We start from the raw sequence: 20,613 nt of genomic DNA on the forward strand, positions 1-20,613 counted from the left end.
TTTTTTTGTTAAAACATAACTGTGGTTTATCACACCTGAGTTCAGTTTCTCTAGCCACACCCAGGCCTGATTACTGCCACACCTGTTCGCATTCAAGAAATCACTTAAATAGGACCTGTCTGACAAAGTGAAGTAGACCAAAAGATCCTCAAAAGGAACAAATGAGAAAGAAAGTAATTGAGATCTATCAGTCTGGAAAAGGTTATAAAGCCATTTCTAAAGCTTTGGGACTCCAGCGAACCACAGTGAGAGCCATTATCCACAAATGGCGAAAACATGGAACAGTGGTGAACCTTCCCAGGAGTCGCCGGCCGACCAAAATTACCCCAAGAGCGCCGCGACGACTCATCCAAGAGGTCACAAAAGACCCCACAACAACATCTAAAGAACTGCAGGCCTCTCTTGCCTCAGTTAAGGTCAGTGTTCATGACTCCACCATAAGAAAGAGACTGGGCAAAAATGGCCTGCATGGCAGAGTTCCAAGACAAAAAAACTTCTGCTGAGCAAAAAGAACATAAAGGCTTGTCTCAGTTTTGCCAGAACACATCTTGATGATCCCCAAGACTTTTGGGAAAATACTCTGTGGACTGACGAGACAAAAGTTGAACTTTTTGGAAGGTGTGTGTCCCATTACATCTGGCGTAAAAGTAACACAGCATTTTAGAAAAAGAACATCATACCAACAGTAAAATATGGTGGTGGTGGTGTGATGGTCTGGGACTGATTTGCTGCTTCTGGACCTGGAAGACTTGCTGTGATAAATGGAACCATGAATTCTGCTGTCTACCAAAAAATCCTGAAGGACAATGTCCGGCCATCTGTTCATGACCTCAAGCTGAAGCGAACTTGGGTTCTGCAGCAGGACAATGATCCAAAAACACACCTGCAAATCCACCTCTGAATGGCTGAAGAAACTGAAGACTTTGGAGTGGCCTGACCTGAATCCTATTAAGATGCTGTGGCATGACCTTAAAAAGGCGGTTCATGCTTGAAAACCCTCCAATGTGGCTGAATAACAACAATTCTGCCAAGATGAGTGGGACAAAATTCCTGCACAGCTCTGTAACAGACTCATTGCAAGTTATCGCAAAAGCTTGATTGCAGTTGTTGCTGCTAAGGGTGGCCCAACCAGTTATTAAGTTTGGGGGGCAAACACATTTTTCACACAGGGCCATGTGGGTTTGGATTTTGTTTTCCCTTCATAATAAAAAAACTTCATTCAAAAACTGCATGTTGTGTTTACTTGCATTATCTTTGATTAATATTTTAAATTTATCTGAAACATTAAAGTGTGACAAACATGCAAAAAAAAAAAAAAAAAATCAGGAAGAGGGACAACACTTTTTCACACCACTGTGTGTGTGTGTGTGTGTGTGTGTGTGTGTGTGTGTGTGTGTGTGTGTGTGTGTGTGTGTGTGTGTTAAATACCCAGAAGCAGACAGAGAGACTGAGAAACAGCACTATTAACAAAAAACTGTATCTAAGTGGGTATAGAGATGTCATAATTTAATCACATTCCTCCATTTGCCTCTTTTATTTTTCCATTAAGTGTCAATAGAATATGTTTAGGCATCATAGATATACACATTAGTAACACTGGATAATGATAAACATGCGTTTTTGTGTGTATGCTTGCATGTATAGGCCTATTTGTGTGCGTGCATGTGTGTATGTGAGAGTGTGTGTGTGTGTGTGTGCCCTGAAAAACTCAAGCTATTATTCCCTGGTTGCATTGTGAATGTGAGTGTGTGTGTGTGTGTGTGTGTGTGTGTGTGTTTCACTGCATGTCTGAGAGGAAAGCATGAGAGAATGCATAATGGCAGAAGGCCTATCGCCATGGTAACAGGATGTAAGAGAATGAAAGTGTGCGAGAGAAAGAGAGGACCAGAGTGAAAAAAAGCGGAGAATCATTGTCTCAGGGTACAAAAATGATGTGAATGAACTACAAATGTAAAAATAAGAGTGGAGGGACTGATTGTAAGAGGCACAGCCTCAGTATATGTAGAGCAAAGAGTACTAGAAAAATGGGACAGAGAAACACGTGAACACTGGAAAAGACAGAAAAGGGACGAAGTCTAACAAAATGAGAAAGCAAGCAAGCAAGCAAGCTCGCTCGTCGGTTTGAGAGCACCCCGTTAACATCGTAACACTTTAAAAATGGTTTCATTAAAAGCATGTGTTTGACAGTTACATTCATTCAGCCTTGTTCATATAGCAAAAAACAATCACTGACCTCCGTCTCATAGTCTACACAGACACCCAACAATTCATTACCACATCGACACCAAACAAACAAGTCACCTAGAAGGTGAATGGCACCTTAAACGAAAGATAACTCGCCGTGTTCTTTCTACAGTGGATAGAGAGTTACATGTACACCTGTGTGGTCACAGAAAACACAGTGTGCAGAGATTAACATTTACAAATGATTATCCACTTACTAGCTGGCATATACTGGATTTTTTCAAATAAGCTATTTTAAATATTTACTCTATTTTAAGGTAAGCTTTTTGACATGTTGCCACATGCAATTTTGACATGCCCTCAACTATGTTAAAGGGATAGTTCACCCAAAAATTCTGTCATTACTTACTCACCCTCATGTTGTTCTAAACCTGTAAGACCTTCGTTATCCTCATGATACAAATTCAAATATTTTTGATGAAATCTGAGAGCTTTCTAATCCTGCATAGACAGCAATGTAATTGAAGTGTTTCCAGACCCAGAACATTGTTAAAATAGTCCATGTGACAATAGTGGTTCAACCGTAATTTTACGAAGCTACAAGAATACTTTTTGTGCGCAAAAAAAAAAAAAAAAAAGAAAATTACTGTATTCAACAATCCATTTAACATTTCAGTTACATTGCTGTCTAGAGAGGGTCAGAAAGCTCTCGGATTTTATAAAAAAAATAGCTTAATTTGTGTTCCGAAAATGAATGAAGATCTTATAGGTTTGGAACGACATGAGGGTGAGTAATTAATGACAGAATTTAAATTTTTGGATGAACTGTTCCTTTAATGCACTTTTAATGGAAGTCTAGGGAACAAGGAATTAGCAAAATAGGGAGAAAAATGGGGAAAGTATAGCCTCAAAGCTCAAATCCGATTCCTGGTTTGGAATCGATGGGATTCTATTGCAAGAATCGACTCCTCACTGTTGTTTTCAATCCTTTTTTTAGATTAGAGGAACCTATTTTTGCCATGACTGCAGGATATAAAGATCTTCGAAAGTAGCCTCATCATAACATGAAGCTTAATTTGTAAAAATTATGATACATTTCTGTATTTTAAATTGTAATTGTGTTGGCTGATAGAAAGGTTAAAAAATAGCATTTAGACTGAAACAGGATCAAGACCCTCGATCACATCACAATCTATTCTGTCATGCAGCGCTCACAGTTGTGGACAACATAAGCCAGTTCCACCATAAAAAACCTCTGAATCGATTTTTCAACTGGTTTATTAAAATGATCTATCCGAAAGAACTTTCCTGTGGAAATGAATCAGACTTCTAATAAGTATTAGCAAGCAAGAGGCAAATTATTGGGTGCTTCTCAAACGGAAGGCTGCATCCTCAAACTCAGTATACCGACTCGTTTTCATTGTTTATTTTCGTGAATCAACGATCAATGACGTTTGATTACGTAGCAGCCGAGATATGCAGCATTCCATTTGAGAGGCACCCATAGATAAGTTGTTGAACTGAAAACAGCTCTGAATGAGGAGTCCACTTTTGATTCCCAGCGCCTTGGAATCTATTCTTTTTGGAATCGATTCCCAGCCCTAGCAATTATAAATCGTAATTTTGAACTCCTGTCTTGTCATGATCACAAAGCGCCGGTAAACATGGTTAAACATTGATGAAAGGACATCAAAAAGGGTCAGGAATTACATTGGTATAACCAGAGAATAGTGTGGCTGACTTATAATTTTTTTGAACATAAGAATTAAATGTAAGTGGCTCTCAACCAGGGGATGGGGCCCACTAGGGGGCCTCAAAAAAGATGACTTAAAATTAGTGCTGTCAAATCGATTCATTACAATTAATCACATCCAAAATAAAAGTTTGTGTTTACATAAAATATGTCTGTATTTTGTATATTTATTATGTATATATAAATACACCCACATACATGCATATATTTAAGAAATATCAAAACTATCTCACGACCAATTTGTAATTTTACGAGGTGGCTAATTTGTATGACCTCACTCGTACAATTTTGTACGATTTGTCTAGACCCTGTTAGGGGTAAGTAATTTGTACACATTTATACCAATTGAGGAACTTGTAAAATACATACAAATTCCTCGTATGAATTAGCCACCTCGTAAAATATGTACAAACTGTCAAAGAGATTGGGTTAGAAATATATGTAATATATATTTATATATAATAAAAATCATATATGATCATAAATATGAATATATGCATATTTCTTGCACATGTAAATATTACACTAATATTATGTGTGTATTTATATATATATATATATATATATATATATATATATATATATATACATAATAGATATACACAATATACACGCTTATATTAAGTAAACACAAACTTTTATTTTGGATGCGATTAATCGTTTTGACAGCACTACTCAAAAATAGACAAAACTGATAATAAATTAATTAAACAGTTTTTTTTTTCTTTAAATAACCAGCATTCTTACGATTTTTGTAAAACCTTCTTATATAAGGAAGTCTAGTTTGATTTCTAGACCTGCAAAAGTAATCTTTAAATTTTGATATTCATTATGACAAATATACAGAATTTTTTAGTCATGCCAAGTGCTGAAATATTTTATTGTGTATAAATTGTGAGTAAAAATGTTAGAAAAATCCTTATCCAGTAAATCAGCAACTTGAAACAACTGGAAAAGTAATGGGGTCTCTGAAAATTTTTGTGGATAATAAGGGGTTTTGGAATCAAAAAGGTTGAGAACCACTCATATAAGGGTTGCACATTTTGTTTTTAACCCATCTGGAATGTCCCACTATAGACTTCCACTGAAAGTACATTACTTTACAATTTCTTTTATTAAACAGAGGAATGTCAAAGTTATTGTTTGTGGTAAAGCATCTAGAATAAACTTTGAATAAACCACCTAACTATCCATGTCATGTTTTGTAGCCTGTGTAATAAAATTTTTCATCTCTATATTCTTCATGAATTAAATTTCCTTTTGAGGGATCAGAAGAGTAGCTAAAATCATAAATAAAAAGGCAGTGCTTCACTGTGTGAGCCCAGAACTCTGCGTCACCAGAGATCAGATCAGAGTTTAACCCTAACACATGTCAGTTACCGAGCACAGCGCTGCAAGAGGCTTTTCTGAAAGCGTGTTAGCGGTGTCATATACCCTCTTTTTTTTAAGACCAATACCTTTCTTACCATACAGGTGTAAATGTAACCCATCATGAGGTGTAACCAGGTTAAAACAGTGTTCTGATGAAGGAGTGGATCAATCCTTCCGTTAGGATACATGAGACAAGTACTGGAATTCAAACCTCCTCCAAGTGCGAGATATAGTGATTGGGTCGTACAGGCATCCATGTCTCCATGTGAAGTAAAATGAGTGCTCGTATAGCAGATGCATTGTGGAATAGATTTTGGGAAGCACGTGATAGGAAGACTGCTCAGAGCACTCTTGTTGCCATGACAACTGAGTAACCTGTCTCCATGGAAATCTGGCACAGAGGAGTGGAGCGGTCTCATTCCTGGTCTTCAGCCCAACGACACCACCCCTTATCCAAATTAGCTGTCAATCACAGATCAGCACAGTCAGGGATTGGCCGACAACACCTTCCATCACATATCAAAGCAGTCCGGGATTGGCTAACCGTGATGTCAGTCGTAAATTCCACGTACCGTAACTCTTGGCAACATTCTTGGCGGTTTAATTAACCAAACAGTTATCAGATAAAGTCACTGGCTATACATAACTGCTCTTCTGGAACGGCTTAGCTGTAAAGTCCATCTGTTTACTTTCGGGGTCTGGCAGCTACGTCCATCTCCACAGGACCAACAATGTGTGTTTTAAAGGATAATTTTGATGTATGTGCATGATTTGAATGCATGTTGGTTTGTGTGAGGTCCTGTGAAGAACATTACTGCACTCCAGTACACGTCTCTTGTCACTGGTTTTCTGCATTGACCCTGTCCTGAAAGATATAGAGGTTGTTGGTGGCTGCGATGGCGATGATGTTTTCAGCCGGATGCCAAGCCATGTGCAGAATCTTTTTAGTGAAGTCCAGACTGTCTACGCCTACGTCACCCCGACGTCGCCGGCCTCCGGTGTAAACGCGACGAGTCCGCAGCACAGCACGTGGTTTACTGCTTTCACGCCATGCTTCGAGGGTTACACCACGACCGGTCTCACGATCAAACATCCGGAAAAAGCTGTTATATGCTCCTGTCATGATTACACTTGGATGGGATATTGAAAGGTGAGAGACAGCAAAGCATGATAGGTATAAAACACAACGGGTATGTGGAGTTTGGAAATAGAACAAATTAGCAAAACAATAGGATAAAGAGTATAATGGAAATAGGAGAAAGAAGGGAGAAAAAGAGAGTTTGAGTACAAAACAGGAAATATGATTATATTGCATAAAATATGATTATCCAAAGCCTTAGTAATGGTTACCTGTCTGTGCTGTTCCAGACGCACTCAAACTTGTCAAAGATGCAGTCGTTTTCATACAAAGAGCAGAGTTTGCTTCTTAGGTACTCATGAACCTGACACACAAGGAAATATTTATAGTAATTTTAAAATGCATTGTAAAATAATAAGTACAATAAGTGTGGAGAACGTCTCAGGTTACGTATGTAACCCTAATTCCCTGAAGGGAACGAGACGCTGCGTCGAAACGCTTTGGGAACGCCTCCAGCGTGACCACGCTCTGTAATCAGTCCAATGGAATCGCGAGACGTCACGTACGTGATGACGTCACCGACCAGGAAGCTTAAAGGCACGTACGGTGAAAGCAGCGCTAGCTTTCTGGAAACAGCAAGCGCCGCAGGGATGCCGGAAGTATGGCCTCGAGACGCAGCGTCTCGTTCCCTTCAGGGAACTAGGGTTACATACGTAACCTGAGACGTTCCCTTACAGGTAACTTACGCTGCGTCGAAACGCTTTGGGAACGAGAATGCCCACGCCGCCATACTGAGGATGTCCCTGCCGTATTAGGGCGAGAGGACGAAGGAGCCAGTAGCAGCTGGAAGATCTAGGCCATAGAACCTAGTGAAAGTAAGGGGCGTGGACCAACCCGCAGCGTTGCAGATATCCTGAATAGAAAGGCCCGAAAGAAGGGCTTTAGAGGCAGACATACCACGAGTCGAGTGAGCCTTGACTCCCAGTGGTGAGGGGAGACCAGAGGACTCGTACGAAAGGGAAATGGCATCCACAATCCACCGGCTTATGGAAGGCTTGGCAGCAGGACGGCCTCTCCTTGGAGGGCCGTAACAGACCAGAAGTTGGTCAGCCTTCCTCCACAGGGCAGTTCTGTGGACGTATGTGTCCAGTGCTCGCACTGGACACATTCAATTAAGCTTCTGCTGGCCGGGCTCCCAAAAGGGAGGAGGATGACAGGCCTGCAGTACAACAGGCTGTGGGGCAACGGTAGGGACCTTAGGGAGGTATCCCACTCTGGGATACAGAAAAGCTTTGGCCATACCAGGCGCGAACTCGAGAAACGAAGGAGCCACTAAGAGGGCTTGAGGGTCCCCAACCCTCTTAAGAGAAGTGATAGCTAAAAGCAGAGAAGTCTTAAGAGTAAGAAGACGATCAGAGATCTCTTCCAAAGGTTCGAAAGGAGGCTTAGAAAGAGCCTCAAGCACAACAGCCAAGTCCCAAGTGGGGACACAATAGCGTACTGGAGGCCTCAACCTCAGCGCACCGCGGAGGAAACGTGTAACTAATGGGCGTTTTCCCACTGAAATGCCACCAAGAGGGGCGTGGTAAGCAGCTATGGCCGCCACGTAGACCTTCAGGGTGGAGTGGGTTAACCCGGCGGAGAGACGGGCCTGTAAGAACTCCAGCACTGTACCAACTGGGCGGTTAACTGGGTCAAACTGGCGGTCTCCGCACCAAGAAGTGAAGAGTCTCCACTTCAAGGCGTACAGTTTCCTCATGGAGGGAGCTCTGAACTGGAGTATGGTCTCAACAACCTCGGTTGAGAGACCGGAGGCTATGAGCTGTGCCCCCTCAGGGGCCACACCCATAACTTCCACAGCTCCGGACGGGGGTGGAGAATGTGACCCCCCGCCTGTGTGAGGAGATCCCTCCTGACTGGAATCTCCCAGAGGGAGCCGTCTTGGAGGGAAATCATGTCCGAGAACCATACTCGGCCCGGCCAGTACGGGGCGACTAACAGAAGTCGGATCCCGTCCCTGCGCACTCTCGCCAGAACTCCTGGGAGCAGAGCGATCGGGGGGAAGGCGTACAGATGTAGCCTCAGCCACGTCTGTACCATGGCATCCAGTCCCAGATGACCTGCCGATAGCGCGGGCGGTCTCTTTGGTGGCGCGGAGAGACAGATCAGCGATTCTTCTAAGCTCGGCGATGTCATCAGGCCGAGCCCCCTCGCCTTCATCCAGCTCTTTAAGCAGGTCGGCTTGGTACGCCTGTAACACTGCCATGGTGTGCAGACACGCACCAGCCTGACCTGCCGCCGCATACCCTTTGCCCACCAGAGCTGAGGTGGTTTTTAGAGCTCTGGAGGGCAGCGCTGGAGCTTTCAACGACGATGTCGCTTCGGGGGAAAGATAGCTAGCGAGCGTTGTTCGACCCGGGGCATCGCCGTATACGCGTGCTCAGAGCGGGTTTCCGATCCCAGTGAGCGGGCGATAGATTTAACAGGTGAGGCAGAAGATAGGGACTAGCCCATCTCCATACCCTCTGTCAGATCCAATTGCGATCCCCACGAGTGCAATCGCCACCCGCGAGGAACGCTGGTGACGGTTCCCTCCTCGAAGAGAGCCTTCCGGGAGCAGAGCACGCGAAGAGGCATGCATTCACAATGCAAGCAACCAGCCCCCTCGAAAGCTGATGCTGCATGTGCCGCTCCCATACAAACAACACACAAGCCGTGTGTATCCTCACCCGTAATATAACGAGGGCAAGGAGGAACACACAGCCTGTGATGTTGCTGTTTATTATCACCCTTCTTAGACATAGTTACAACACAGACAGACAATCACTCTCTAAACAAAAGTTGTGCAAACTGGCACGAAAAACGGAGAGTGACAGATATAGAGTGCTTGCTGAATGGCAGAAAGCTAGCACTGCTCTCACCGTATGTGCCTTTAAGTACGTACGTGACGTCTCGCGATTCCATTGGACTGATTACACACGTGATTCAGAGCGTGGTCACGCTGGAGGCGTTCCCAAAGTGTTTCGACACAGCGTAAGTTATCTGTAAGGGAACTACTTTGAAATTCTTGAATGAATTTTTTAGGGTGACAAAATCATACATTTTTAATAAATACAACTAAAAACAAGAATACACTCTAATTTATATAACAGAGATGAGAGATGAACAGCAGAATTTTATAAAATCATCCGCTATAAATATAAAAAAGAAAATGGAGCACAGGGACTCAAATCAGTCAGTTGCTTTTTGAATCTGTTAATTTACATAACTTGTCTTTAAAGGTGAAGTTCACTTCCAGAACACAAATTTACAGATAATTTACTTACTCCCTTTGCATTCAAGATGTTCATGTCTTTCTTTCTTCAGTCATATAGTTCAGTCAAATTGTTTTTTGAGGAAAACATTTCAGAATTTCTCTCCAAATAATGGACTTCTATGGTGCCTCGAGTTTGAACTTCCAAAATGCAGTTTAAATTATCATTCAATTATTTAACTTTTGTTATTTAAAATAAAATTTGTTTTTCCGGCAAACAAATCAGACAGGAGAGTAGATTAACTTCGGTGGACTTAAACTTGAAAAATGGCGTACTGAAGTCTTTCCGCGGTTTAAAAAAATACGTTCTGATGTTCATTCACGTTTATTTCATGCTTTAAGTAAATATGAAAAGATGATCGGTTCACATGCCGCTTAAACTGAGGCATTACAGTGATCTGTCACAACAAATTTAAGAGCCATAAAACGGTGTTTATTGTTTGAATTTCTTATAAAAATGACAATTGAAATGCTGAGACCTTGTTTTATACCAGAAGTACAAGTCAGTTTCCTCTTTGCTCTGCAATATATTTTTAACTGCATAAGAACATGGTGTGTAGTGTGAGAGCAACATTGTTTGTCAGACATAGCAACCGTAACTGAGAAGGGCGGGTTTTAGTAAAGAGTCAATTGGATGAAAATTGGAAATGTTGCATTTGCAACTAACAGATATAAAATAAGTGATAAAATTCCTAAAACTTAAATAAAAAAGAGCTCAATACCAATATTAAAAACAACTAATAAAAATGTCAAAAGCATATAAACTACTAACATTTAAACTGAAACTGAGTTTAAAAATAAAAAAATTAAAAATAAATAAAAGTTTGCTACTATACTATATTATATAAATATAGTACTGCATAAAACTTTCCAATACCTAATATGAGAGGACAATTTAGGATTAACTGATTTATTAGAATATAAAAGAAAAAAGTGCCTTACTGCACATGAAAATATGTGACCCTGGACCACAAAACCAGTCATAAGGTTAAATTTTACAAAACTGAGATATTTACATCATATGAAAGCTCAATAAATAAGCTTTCTATTGATGTATAGTTTGTTAGGACAATATTTGGCCGAGATACATCTATTTGAAAATCTGGAATCTGAGGGTGCAAAAAAATCAAAATACTGAGAAAATCACCTTTAAAGTTCTCCAAATTAAGTTTTTAACAATGCATATTACTAATCAAAAATTACATTTTGATAGGTTTACAGTAGGAATTTTACAAAAAATCTTAATGTAACATGATCTTTACTTAATTTCCTAATGATCTTTGACTTAAAAGAAAAATCAATAATTTTGACCCATACAATGTATTTTTGGCTATTGCTACAAATATACCTCAGCGACTTAAGACTGGTTTTGTGCTCCAGGGTCACATATGTGCTGTAAATATCATGTGTTTATGGACTTGCATGTTACCCACCTGGTAGGTCTCCACTGGGCCCTTCTCCATGTTGAGGTCCCATACTTTGACAGTCAAGTAGTCTCTGGTGAGCAGATAGCGTCCACTATGGCTGAACTTAACATCAGAAACCGACGAGATGATTTCAGAGAAGAAAGATCGATTGCCTGGGTCCTCTGGCTCCTCAAAGACTGTGGTGGAGAAAAGTAACATATTCAAACCTTAGCCATCAATAACCAGACATTTTGTGTCTTGTCAGAGACTGCTGAGTAACAGTTTCAATAATTTCACACTTAAACTTAATGACAGCAATAAAACATCTTCTAAACTGTGGTCTGCTTGTCTTTGAATACAGCTATAAGTGGAAATCCCATTACATCTGTTGCAGTGTGAATTTCCCCAGCAACTAGCACAGCTGTTCTTCTTAACTGTTTTTAATGTTTTCTGCTGTCTTTTTTAACTAAGCTACTTTCAACAGGTCCTGGCTAGTAAAGAATTTCTCAAACTGAAGATTTTAAGGGTTTAAGGAAAATTTGTTTGAAAATAGTTATATGAGGTTCATCTGTCAAAAGAGACATCTGTCATATTGTATTCTTTTCTGATTTTAAATGACAAAATGAAGCATATAGTTAGATTTTTATGTTGACTGTAAAGTTAAAACGGAATGCTTCCTGTTCAAAGTATAAGGTTGTAAGATTTTTCATTGAAAGAAGTTTCTTATGCTCACCAAGGCTGCATTAGAGCAATGATAGAGTAATACTGCAAAATATACTCACAATTTAAAAAACAAAATAAAACAAAACAAAAAAACATTTTTTTACAGGGTATGTGCAGTTTTTTAAATTAAAAATTAAAACTTTTGCACAAATAAAATTAATACCATACGAGCAGGCTAGGGCAATGTCTATATTGTAACATACAAACTGTAAAATTACGGTAAAAAGCATGATTTACAATTCAGATACAGGTTTTCAATGATAAACTTAGTTTTCAGCTTAAAAAAAATGTAATTAAAGGGATGAGGTAAAAGTATCAATTATTATATTAATGTAAACAATTATTATCAATAATTAACATATAAATATGCATTTTAGTGTCTAGTTTTGGATAATTCTTGTCGATCCACCGGTTAACATTTACAACTGGTGTTTGCTGCATAAAAATATGGGTCTATTTCCACAATGGTCTGAACAACAACAGCAGACAGGCTTATTGAAAATGCACATTCATTCTCTGTCAGCAGGTGGCACTTTCGGAACGGCAGAAAAAAAAAACTATCGTTACATGAAGCTATACCACAATTTCTTATCTTTCCATACCCAAATTTAAGACCTCTTGAAATCATACTTTTAACTTTCTTGTACCATTCAAAACTTGTTATAGCCTTTTATAGACTTTTAAAAGATCCCTGTTTCACATGTTTTAAAAATGTCACAGGATCCTTCAGAAATCATTCTAACATCCTGACTTGGTGCTCTTATTATCAATGTTGAAAACAGTTGTGCTGCTTAACATTTTTGTGGACACTGTAATGCATTATTTTGACAAATAGAAAGTTAAAAAGAATTATTTGAAATAGAATTTTTATAACTGAAATGCCAAGATAATTTTAACTTTTAGTCAATTTAATGCATCTTTGCTGTATGAAAACATTAATTTCTTTAAAAAAATCTTACTGACCACAAAGTTGAGAACGGTAGTGCGAGTAATGCAGTCTATGCACTTAAGAAGCATATGCTTACTTTTGGAGTGCTTGTCACAGAGTGCCGACTCTCTCATGTCACAGAGGCGTAGCGTGCCTTTACTGCTGCTGTATACAAACAGGTGGCAGTGGTGTGGGTGGAACTCGGCAGCTGTTATCACCTCTGTCAGGTCCTCCATATTGGCCGGCTTAATGTCCACAATGTCTGAAAGGGGAAGGAGTCAAGGACAGTTTCTGACTGACAGCTCTAAAAGCTGCTCTTCTCTGTTTTAAGACTCCTATTTCTTTAATGAACTCTCATGAGTGCAGAATTTCAGTGAATAATGGCTAAATATTGGTCTGTTTCTTACACAAACCTATTGTATTGCTAATGGAATGTAGTGCATGAGTCATATTGACCAAATACATGATATTTTTTTGGTGCTTTAGTTACATTTTTAAAAAACAGAGACCACAGGTCTACAACTAAAAGCACATTCTGACAATCGTGGCTTATAAACTATGTATAATCAGCTCCCTGATTGGCGTAAAGCTCTGCAGTTGTATGATTATTATTCTGAGCACTCACACACAAACATACATGTTCATCCACGCACATCTATTCAGTAAGCATGGCACATAACATGCAAGCACAAACACACAACCTACAATTTCCCTGAAGGCAGCTATTATGTGTTTTAGAGGAGAGTGTTTCCTTGGTGAATTATTTAAATGTTTCCATAGATATTTTATTTCGAGGTCAGAGCCCTGCTCAAAAGAAGAGCCGCTATGCAATCTGGAACACAAAACCCTCTGTCTTCAGTCCAGTCACAAGAACACAAAAAAAACGAAAGCAATCCAGTTTCAGAATGTAACGTTTATGCCCCTGTCCCAGTTATGTGGTTTTATATATAAGCCACAATGTCACAATGACTGACTGCATTTTGTTTTATCATTATCTTTTGGTCTGTGAGTGAATAGACAAAAGTACAGACATAAAGGATACTGAAGCTTCGGTCGGTGATATCCAGGTGCCACATGTTGATCCTGAGATCATCAGCAGACAGATATGTCTCGCCATCGCTATTGACTGAGATGGAGTTGACGTGGTAGGTGTGGCCGTTGGCAAAGATTCTCCTCGGCCGCACCTCAACCATCAGATCAGTGGGCTTCAGGACCGGCACCTTGAAGGAAATGGATTTTAGCATCAGAAGTCTTATTTTAGATCATCTACTCTAAATTAAGGTAACACTATATAACCTATATAACGTAACAACTAATACTGTACCTATAATCATTAACAAACATTATGTTGTAAAATTTTGCATATCATTCATTCATTCATTCATTTAATTTCAATCAGTTTGAATGCAAAAAAAAAACTAGTGATTTTTTAGGTTACATAATGTTAAATGTCATTAATTATGGGTTTAAAGGGTTAGTTCTCCCAAAAATGAAAATTAGCCCATTATTTACTAGGCATGGGACGATACACCTCCCGATTCAATACTATCACGATACTTTGGTGCCGATACGATATGTATTGTGATTTTTTTAAAATTTTGATTCTACAAGTATTGCGATTTGATATTGCTATTAGGGCTGGGACGATACGATTCAAATGTTTAACAAAATGAGTAATAAAAATAAATAAAATAAAGTGCTATGTTACTTTGCACACCGTTGTACAAAAAAAGTATATTTTGGTCATTCCATTAAAAATAAAATTCAAACTGGATCAGTTTAGCGCTTTAAAGTGCTGGAAATAGTTATGTTAAATGCTGGAAAGTCATTAAAAAGGTGCTTGAATTCCTCTCAAAGGTTGTACAAACCCTGAAATGAATAATGTATTATTATTTCTTCCACAACACCATGCTTATAGTTAGCATTTATACTTAAGGTATACTGACTTCTGATGTAAGTCAGTGCTGTTTATAGATGTTTTTCCTGAACGCAGAAGTCATGCCTGACTCTTAACCTGAAGAACGCTTTGCATTCCTGGCCTCCAGTGTTTCGAGTCAAAGTAGCGTATATTTTGAGCTGTTAATCTAATGTTAAACCTATTATAATGCCATCATTTATCAGTGCCTCACTCCTCAAAGTTTAATGAGTGTGTAAATGACACATAGCTGCCATTATCTACATTAAAAACATTAAAAAATTATTTGAATGGGTTCCTATGGAGAACGGAACAGAAGAGCATCCAATCTGATGTTAGAATCCGTAATGTCGGCGCTCATCGTTTACTCAGGAAAAAGGTCTATAACAGAGAATTCTGGGCAGAACTCAAATTTTCATTTTCCATTTACATTGTGCGGCGATTGTGCGATTCTCCCTAGTAAAGCTGTTTTGAGCTCGGACAGGGTTTTCCTTCGCTAAAGTAAGCAAACTTCCAAATATTCCAAATATTGTAAGATATTTTTCACTACAGGAGACCTTTATTCTCCCCCTAGAGCCATTTGAGGCACTTTTTATTATGGATGGATGCATTTTATTGGACTTGTTTTGGACTGATGAAGGCAAACACCCACGCATGCAATTCTAAAGCTTGGAAATGCCAGGATAATTTTCAATATAACTCTGATTGGATTCATCTGAAAGAAGGAAGTCATATACATATAGGATGGCCTGGAGTGTGAGTAAATAATGGGCTAATTTTCATTTTTGCGTGAACTAAGCCTTTAATGTACAGTCAGACGGGCGTTATCAAAGGGTGATCAGAACCCTGATCACATCTCATATCACCCCAAAGAAATTTTTTTTTATCGATAATGACCAGCTGACTGTAAATTATCTGGCTTATTACACCATCGCTAACCAAATACATCATAAACTGGACATAAATATTGATCTGAGTTATAATTATCATCATCCAATATGAAATAGAGCACAAAGTAATATGAGAAACAAGTACAGATGCTGTTTGCAGGAAACAGATACTGTACAGATTGATAATGTCAGCTGTCAATTACACAATTTAGCGGTCATTATACAAAAAATATTGAGCATTTAGAAATGGATTCAAGAGAGCTGTGTATAATAAGTTATTATAGAGTGTGACTATAACAAAATACTAAATCAAACCTGTCTATCTATCTGCACTGGATTGAAAATGCCAGCTGTGAAAATACCCGTAATGAGGTCACGGTGGAAATGTCCTTTATTCGCCCTTCTTCGTCCTTCAGATTGTAGCCCTCTGGCCGCTTGTCTCTCTCGCTTACCTTCCATAGCTTTATCGTTTTATCTGTTGGAACACACTTTTATCAGCCATTCATTTTCATAACGGAGACTTTCTATTTCAAAACATCAATACATATTTATGTGGCCTTGAAAGGCATTGCTCATGCTTATGATACTATTAATAATGTTTTATAATCCAATTGTACTCGATACATACACAGATGATAGAAATGTGTAATGTAATTCAACCCAACAGACTCAGTCTGATATCTGGTATTGATTTCTTGCACAGAATAATCACAGTGCCTTTTAATATTAGGATTTAAATTACATCCCTCTTATAATGAATGGGTTATTTTCTAATTAGGAGGATTACATAGACAAATATGAGGCTGATGGACAGGAAGTGGTGTGATTACCGTTGGTAGAGAGGAGAAAGTGGGCAGCGTTTTGCTGTGGCAGCCAGCGGATCTTATTGATCTTCTCCTCAATCTCCAAACTCTTCAGATAGTCGAAGTCTGGTTCGTGACTCTGGAACGTACTGTAGACATTATACTCACCCGATTCTCCCAGCTCCTCAGGTTCACTTTTAGACTGCATTTAGAAAGAAGACCCAAATACATAGTCAAACCAAAAATTATTTAGACACCAGATATAATTTTTGATATTTTTTTATTAGTGGGTGCAAGACACTATAGTTCATTTATGTTAGTATGGTTCGCAAAATAAAGTAAACTATGACATATTATACCCAAAAATGCTTCATACAGTGGACTACCATTGAAACTGATAAAAATTTGGGACCAAAAATTTCAAGATTATAAAAAAAAAAAATTATCAAGATGAATTTGTTCTGACACAGTTTAACCGAGGTCTTGTCATTTTTTATTACCATTTTCTAAACTATAGTGAATAAACTGTGATAACATGAGAAATTTTGAAGGTGTCTGAAAAAAATTTGGTCTGACTGTATATGCTTACGCACATAAATAATAATCAAAATGTTTGTTCAAGTTTGGTTCATGCAGTATACATGATATATAAATATGACATTCCTTTTTAAGTTAAATATGCTATTGTCTTTCAATTTAGCTAGTTTTGCTTGCTTTAAAAGAGCAAATAAACAGAGGATCTCTTTAATGTCTGATCTTTAAGTGGGTGAAACTCAGTTTCGATCAAAGTTATCTCATAAAAGCTGTGTTTTGTTCAGTATCTAAGTTAAAATCTAGGTTAATTCAATGATTCAATACTCTGAGAAGGCGTAACAGTGATCTGTGAACCAGACTGCTCTATATCAAATATCTGTTACTATGTCTTCTTTCCTCTTTAAGAGGAATTTAAACCTGATCCATTGAATTTCTGTCATAAGGCTCTTTGGGCAATGGAAATTAAATCGCCTCATGCATATTCAGTGCCCTGTGCTACAGAGCTACAAAACGCATGTTAAAAGTGTACATTATACTTTTGGCAGCACAGCATTTTTTACCCATTATGACCTTTGCTCTTTCCCTCCCCCAAAGTCAGACTGTTCACGATCTAATTCACTCCACTGCTTAAAAAAACTCACAAACTCACAATTTGACCTACCTCTGTCTCTCTCTGGAAGATGACCACTCGTCCCCCCTTATCCCCTGTGGCCAGCAGATCCCCCGTCTGGTTAAACTCCACTGTAGAAATGACATCAGCTACAAAGAAAAAAAGGAGATAGTGTTAAAATTATTAATCATATTATATATATGTAATTTTACATAAAATGTCATTTATTCCTGTGATTTTCAGCATTATACTCCAGTCTTCAGTGTCACATGAACCTTCAGAAATCATTCTAATATGCTGATTGGCTGTTCAAGAAACATTTTTTATTATTACTATTATCAATATTTAAAACCATTGAGTACATTTTTTCAGGATTCTTTGATAAATAGAAACATCCCAAGATCAGCATTTATCTGAAATAAAAAAGCTTTTGTAACATTGTACACTATTTCGTTCAATGGCTTAATTATAGAAAGTAATACTTTTATTTAGCAAGCATTATTATTAATATTTAAATTGATCAAAAGTGATGATAAAAACATTTATAATGTTACAAAATATTTCTATTTCAGATAAATGTTGTTCTTTTGAACTTTCTATTCATCAAAGAAACCTGAAAAACTTCATGATAATAATAATAATAATAATAATGATAATAAATGATTTTGAGCAGCAAATCAGAATATTAGAATGACTGCTGAAGGATTATGTGACTGGAGTAACAATTCTAAAAAAAATTACTGTTTTTGGTGTACTTTGGATGAAATAAATGCAGGCTTGGTGAGCAGAAGAGACGTCTTTAAAAAACATTAAAAATCATACTGTCCAAAAACTTTTGACTGGTAGTGATCTCAATTTCAAATCTCAGTTTCATAAAAATATATATATGTGTGTGTGTGTGTGTGTGTGTGTGTGTGTGTGTGTGAGACCCTAGATTTTTATGAAATTGAGATTCATACATTATCTGAAAGATGAATAAATAAGCTTTTCATTGATGTATGCATTGATGTATGCTATGCTATCTTTTTAAGATAGGACAATATTTGGCCGAGATACAACAATTTAAATATCTGGAATCTCGGGGTGCAAAAAAAGTCTAAATATTGAGAAAATCACCTTTAAAATTGTCAAACTGAAGTTCTTAGCAATGCATATTACTAATCAAAAATTACGTTTTACTATATTTATGGTAGTAAATTTACAAAATATCTTCATGGAACACACACACACACACACACAACAGTGTATTTCTATATTTCATGTAATAATTAAATAATTATTATTGTTGATATTACTATTAAATATTTGTAATATATGCATTATTATTACTATTTTTACTGTCTTGGAAAAATAATTAAAATATTTTTAACAAATGCTTCTCTATCATTTTACTTTCTACAATAGACATTTCACAGATTTTAGGGATGCAAACAACTGCAGGTGGCAGCAGTTATTATTTTCTTCTTTCATAGAAAATATATACAAATTTGCACAGAACTGGAATATCTGGATGAAGAATAACTGCATACCTGGAGCTAGACACTAATACTTCTACATAACAGTCTCGCATGAAAATCCCAGCCAAAAAATCTTTTACGATACAAATTACCTAAAGTAATAGAAGTTCATGGGCATGTGCTAGCACAGCACAACTGTGGTTTTGTCTACGCAAACACTTTTACTCAAAAGCTTCGTCTGGGCATATGGCTTCACACTGTACAGCCTAATAGTTGATAAACAGCATGTCATGCTCCTGGTTCTGCTAGTACAATGACGATAACACTAAATAAAACAGCCTGGCCTGCTCATGATGAAGCATTCTGCTCTGTAACGTGATTATGATAAGGCCTGCAAAAGACACAAACGATTAGACACTTTTAGAAATAAAATCAAAAGATGTGTTTAATCTTTTTTAGATGCATGAAATATAAGACTATCTTGGTTCTGTTTGCACATACATTATTCTGGCTGGCTCGCAGAGCCCAATAATTGAATGAAAACAGTCTCACTAATGCATGCTGTAACCCAATAACAGGTGTGTGGTGGGACCAGGTGACCAAAGTCTGATGAGTCAGCTGAATTAAAAGACTTACCGCACAGCTGCTGAGATCAAGGTTATTTTCAGATCTTCAGAGGTGAACAGGATCAAATTACAGTTGAGTATGTGTGTGTGTAATGGAAAGGGATGTGCTTTTCAAGCTCATGCAGGTGTATGGGCATACCTTCTGTGACATAGTCTCGGAGGAAGCTGTGATTGATTTTGGTGCTCTCGCCGTCCTCACCCATCGGAAGCGGCGGAGTGCGTAAGCGCGCCCGTCCGGAGCAGAGCCGTCCAATCCGTGCTGTCCCACCCCCCCGGTGCTTTGCCCATGCTTCTGCGGCCTAGCAGAGTGGCCTGCCGCACGGCATCCTGGGATAAGGTCCGGCTTTGTCAGGAGGAAGACGAGCGGCGAGCGACGAACGACGAGAATGCCACGTACGGAGAAGAAAAAAACGAGATGATTAAACCACAGTTCAGTCAGCTGGAGAAAAGCACCTTGCCATACGCACACATGCTCAAACGCACGTCCTGACGCTCAGCCAACACTGCCTGGCAACAAGAAACGCAGAGGGAAAAAAAGAGGATGTAGGTGTGTGAGTGATCCGTAGATCCGTCGTGCTGCGGTAAGTCCTTTTCCAGGCGCTTCCTGGGTGCGGTAGTCCTTGAAGGAGAGCAGAGGATAGCGGAGGAGAGAGAGACAGGAGAGATGAGGAGGAAGAGGAGAGGCCTGGTTGTACCTCACAGCTTCACGGTGTGTCCTCTCCTTTCTGCTGCAGTGTGACGGAGTGCGCGTGTGTGTATGCGTGCTTGTGCGTGAAGGGAAAGGAAAGATGGAAAAGAGGGGGGAGGGAGAGAAAGAGGGAGAGAGAAAGAGAGAGAGGATACCGCCAGCCTGTCTTTCTCGACTACCACTGCTGCTGAGCATCTGCACAGCATCACGATGTCACAGAAGCCTCCTCCCTGCTCGGCCAATCAGAGCCGGCTACCCTCGGCCGCACCTCCCACTGCAGGTGACAAGAGGAATGAGCCTGGAAACCAGAGGAGATGAGGAAATCAGAGAGATG

At 38.8% G+C, this 20,613-nt stretch overlaps 1 protein-coding gene across 1 annotated transcript; it reads right to left on the reverse strand.

Moving 5' to 3' along the window:
• Nucleotides 1–1,489: 1,489 nt before the first annotated feature.
• On the reverse strand, nucleotides 1,490–20,500 carry ppp2r2ca (protein phosphatase 2, regulatory subunit B, gamma a). Its single transcript, XM_073842228.1, has 9 exons — nucleotides 19,731–20,500; nucleotides 17,560–17,657; nucleotides 16,392–16,566; nucleotides 15,924–16,036; nucleotides 13,799–13,976; nucleotides 12,854–13,018; nucleotides 11,133–11,302; nucleotides 6,659–6,750; nucleotides 1,490–6,438 (listed from the first exon to the last, which is right to left on the reverse strand). The coding sequence occupies exons 1-9, from the start codon at nucleotides 19,792–19,794 to the stop codon at nucleotides 6,147–6,149; spliced, it is 1,347 nt and encodes a 448-aa protein (XP_073698329.1). The 5' UTR covers nucleotides 19,795–20,500; the 3' UTR covers nucleotides 1,490–6,146.
• Nucleotides 20,501–20,613: the final 113 nt, after the last annotated feature.

The sequence above is a fragment of the Garra rufa genome, chromosome 6 (genome assembly GCF_049309525.1).
Source record: "Garra rufa chromosome 6, GarRuf1.0, whole genome shotgun sequence".
Lineage (NCBI taxonomy): Eukaryota > Metazoa > Chordata > Actinopteri > Cypriniformes > Cyprinidae > Garra > Garra rufa.

Coding starts and splice junctions, on each gene's coding strand:
- ppp2r2ca (XM_073842228.1), bottom strand. CDS start 19,794: ATGGGTGAGGACGGCGAGAGCACCAAAATCAATCACAGCTTCCTCCGA. Junction 13,977..15,923: donor CCACCGTGACCTCATTACGG/GTATTTTCACAG, acceptor ATTTCCTTCAAG/GTGCCGGTCCTGAAGCCCAC. Junction 13,019..13,798: donor TATCACCGACCGAAGCTTCA/GTATCCTTTATG, acceptor TTCCCCTTTCAG/ACATTGTGGACATTAAGCCG.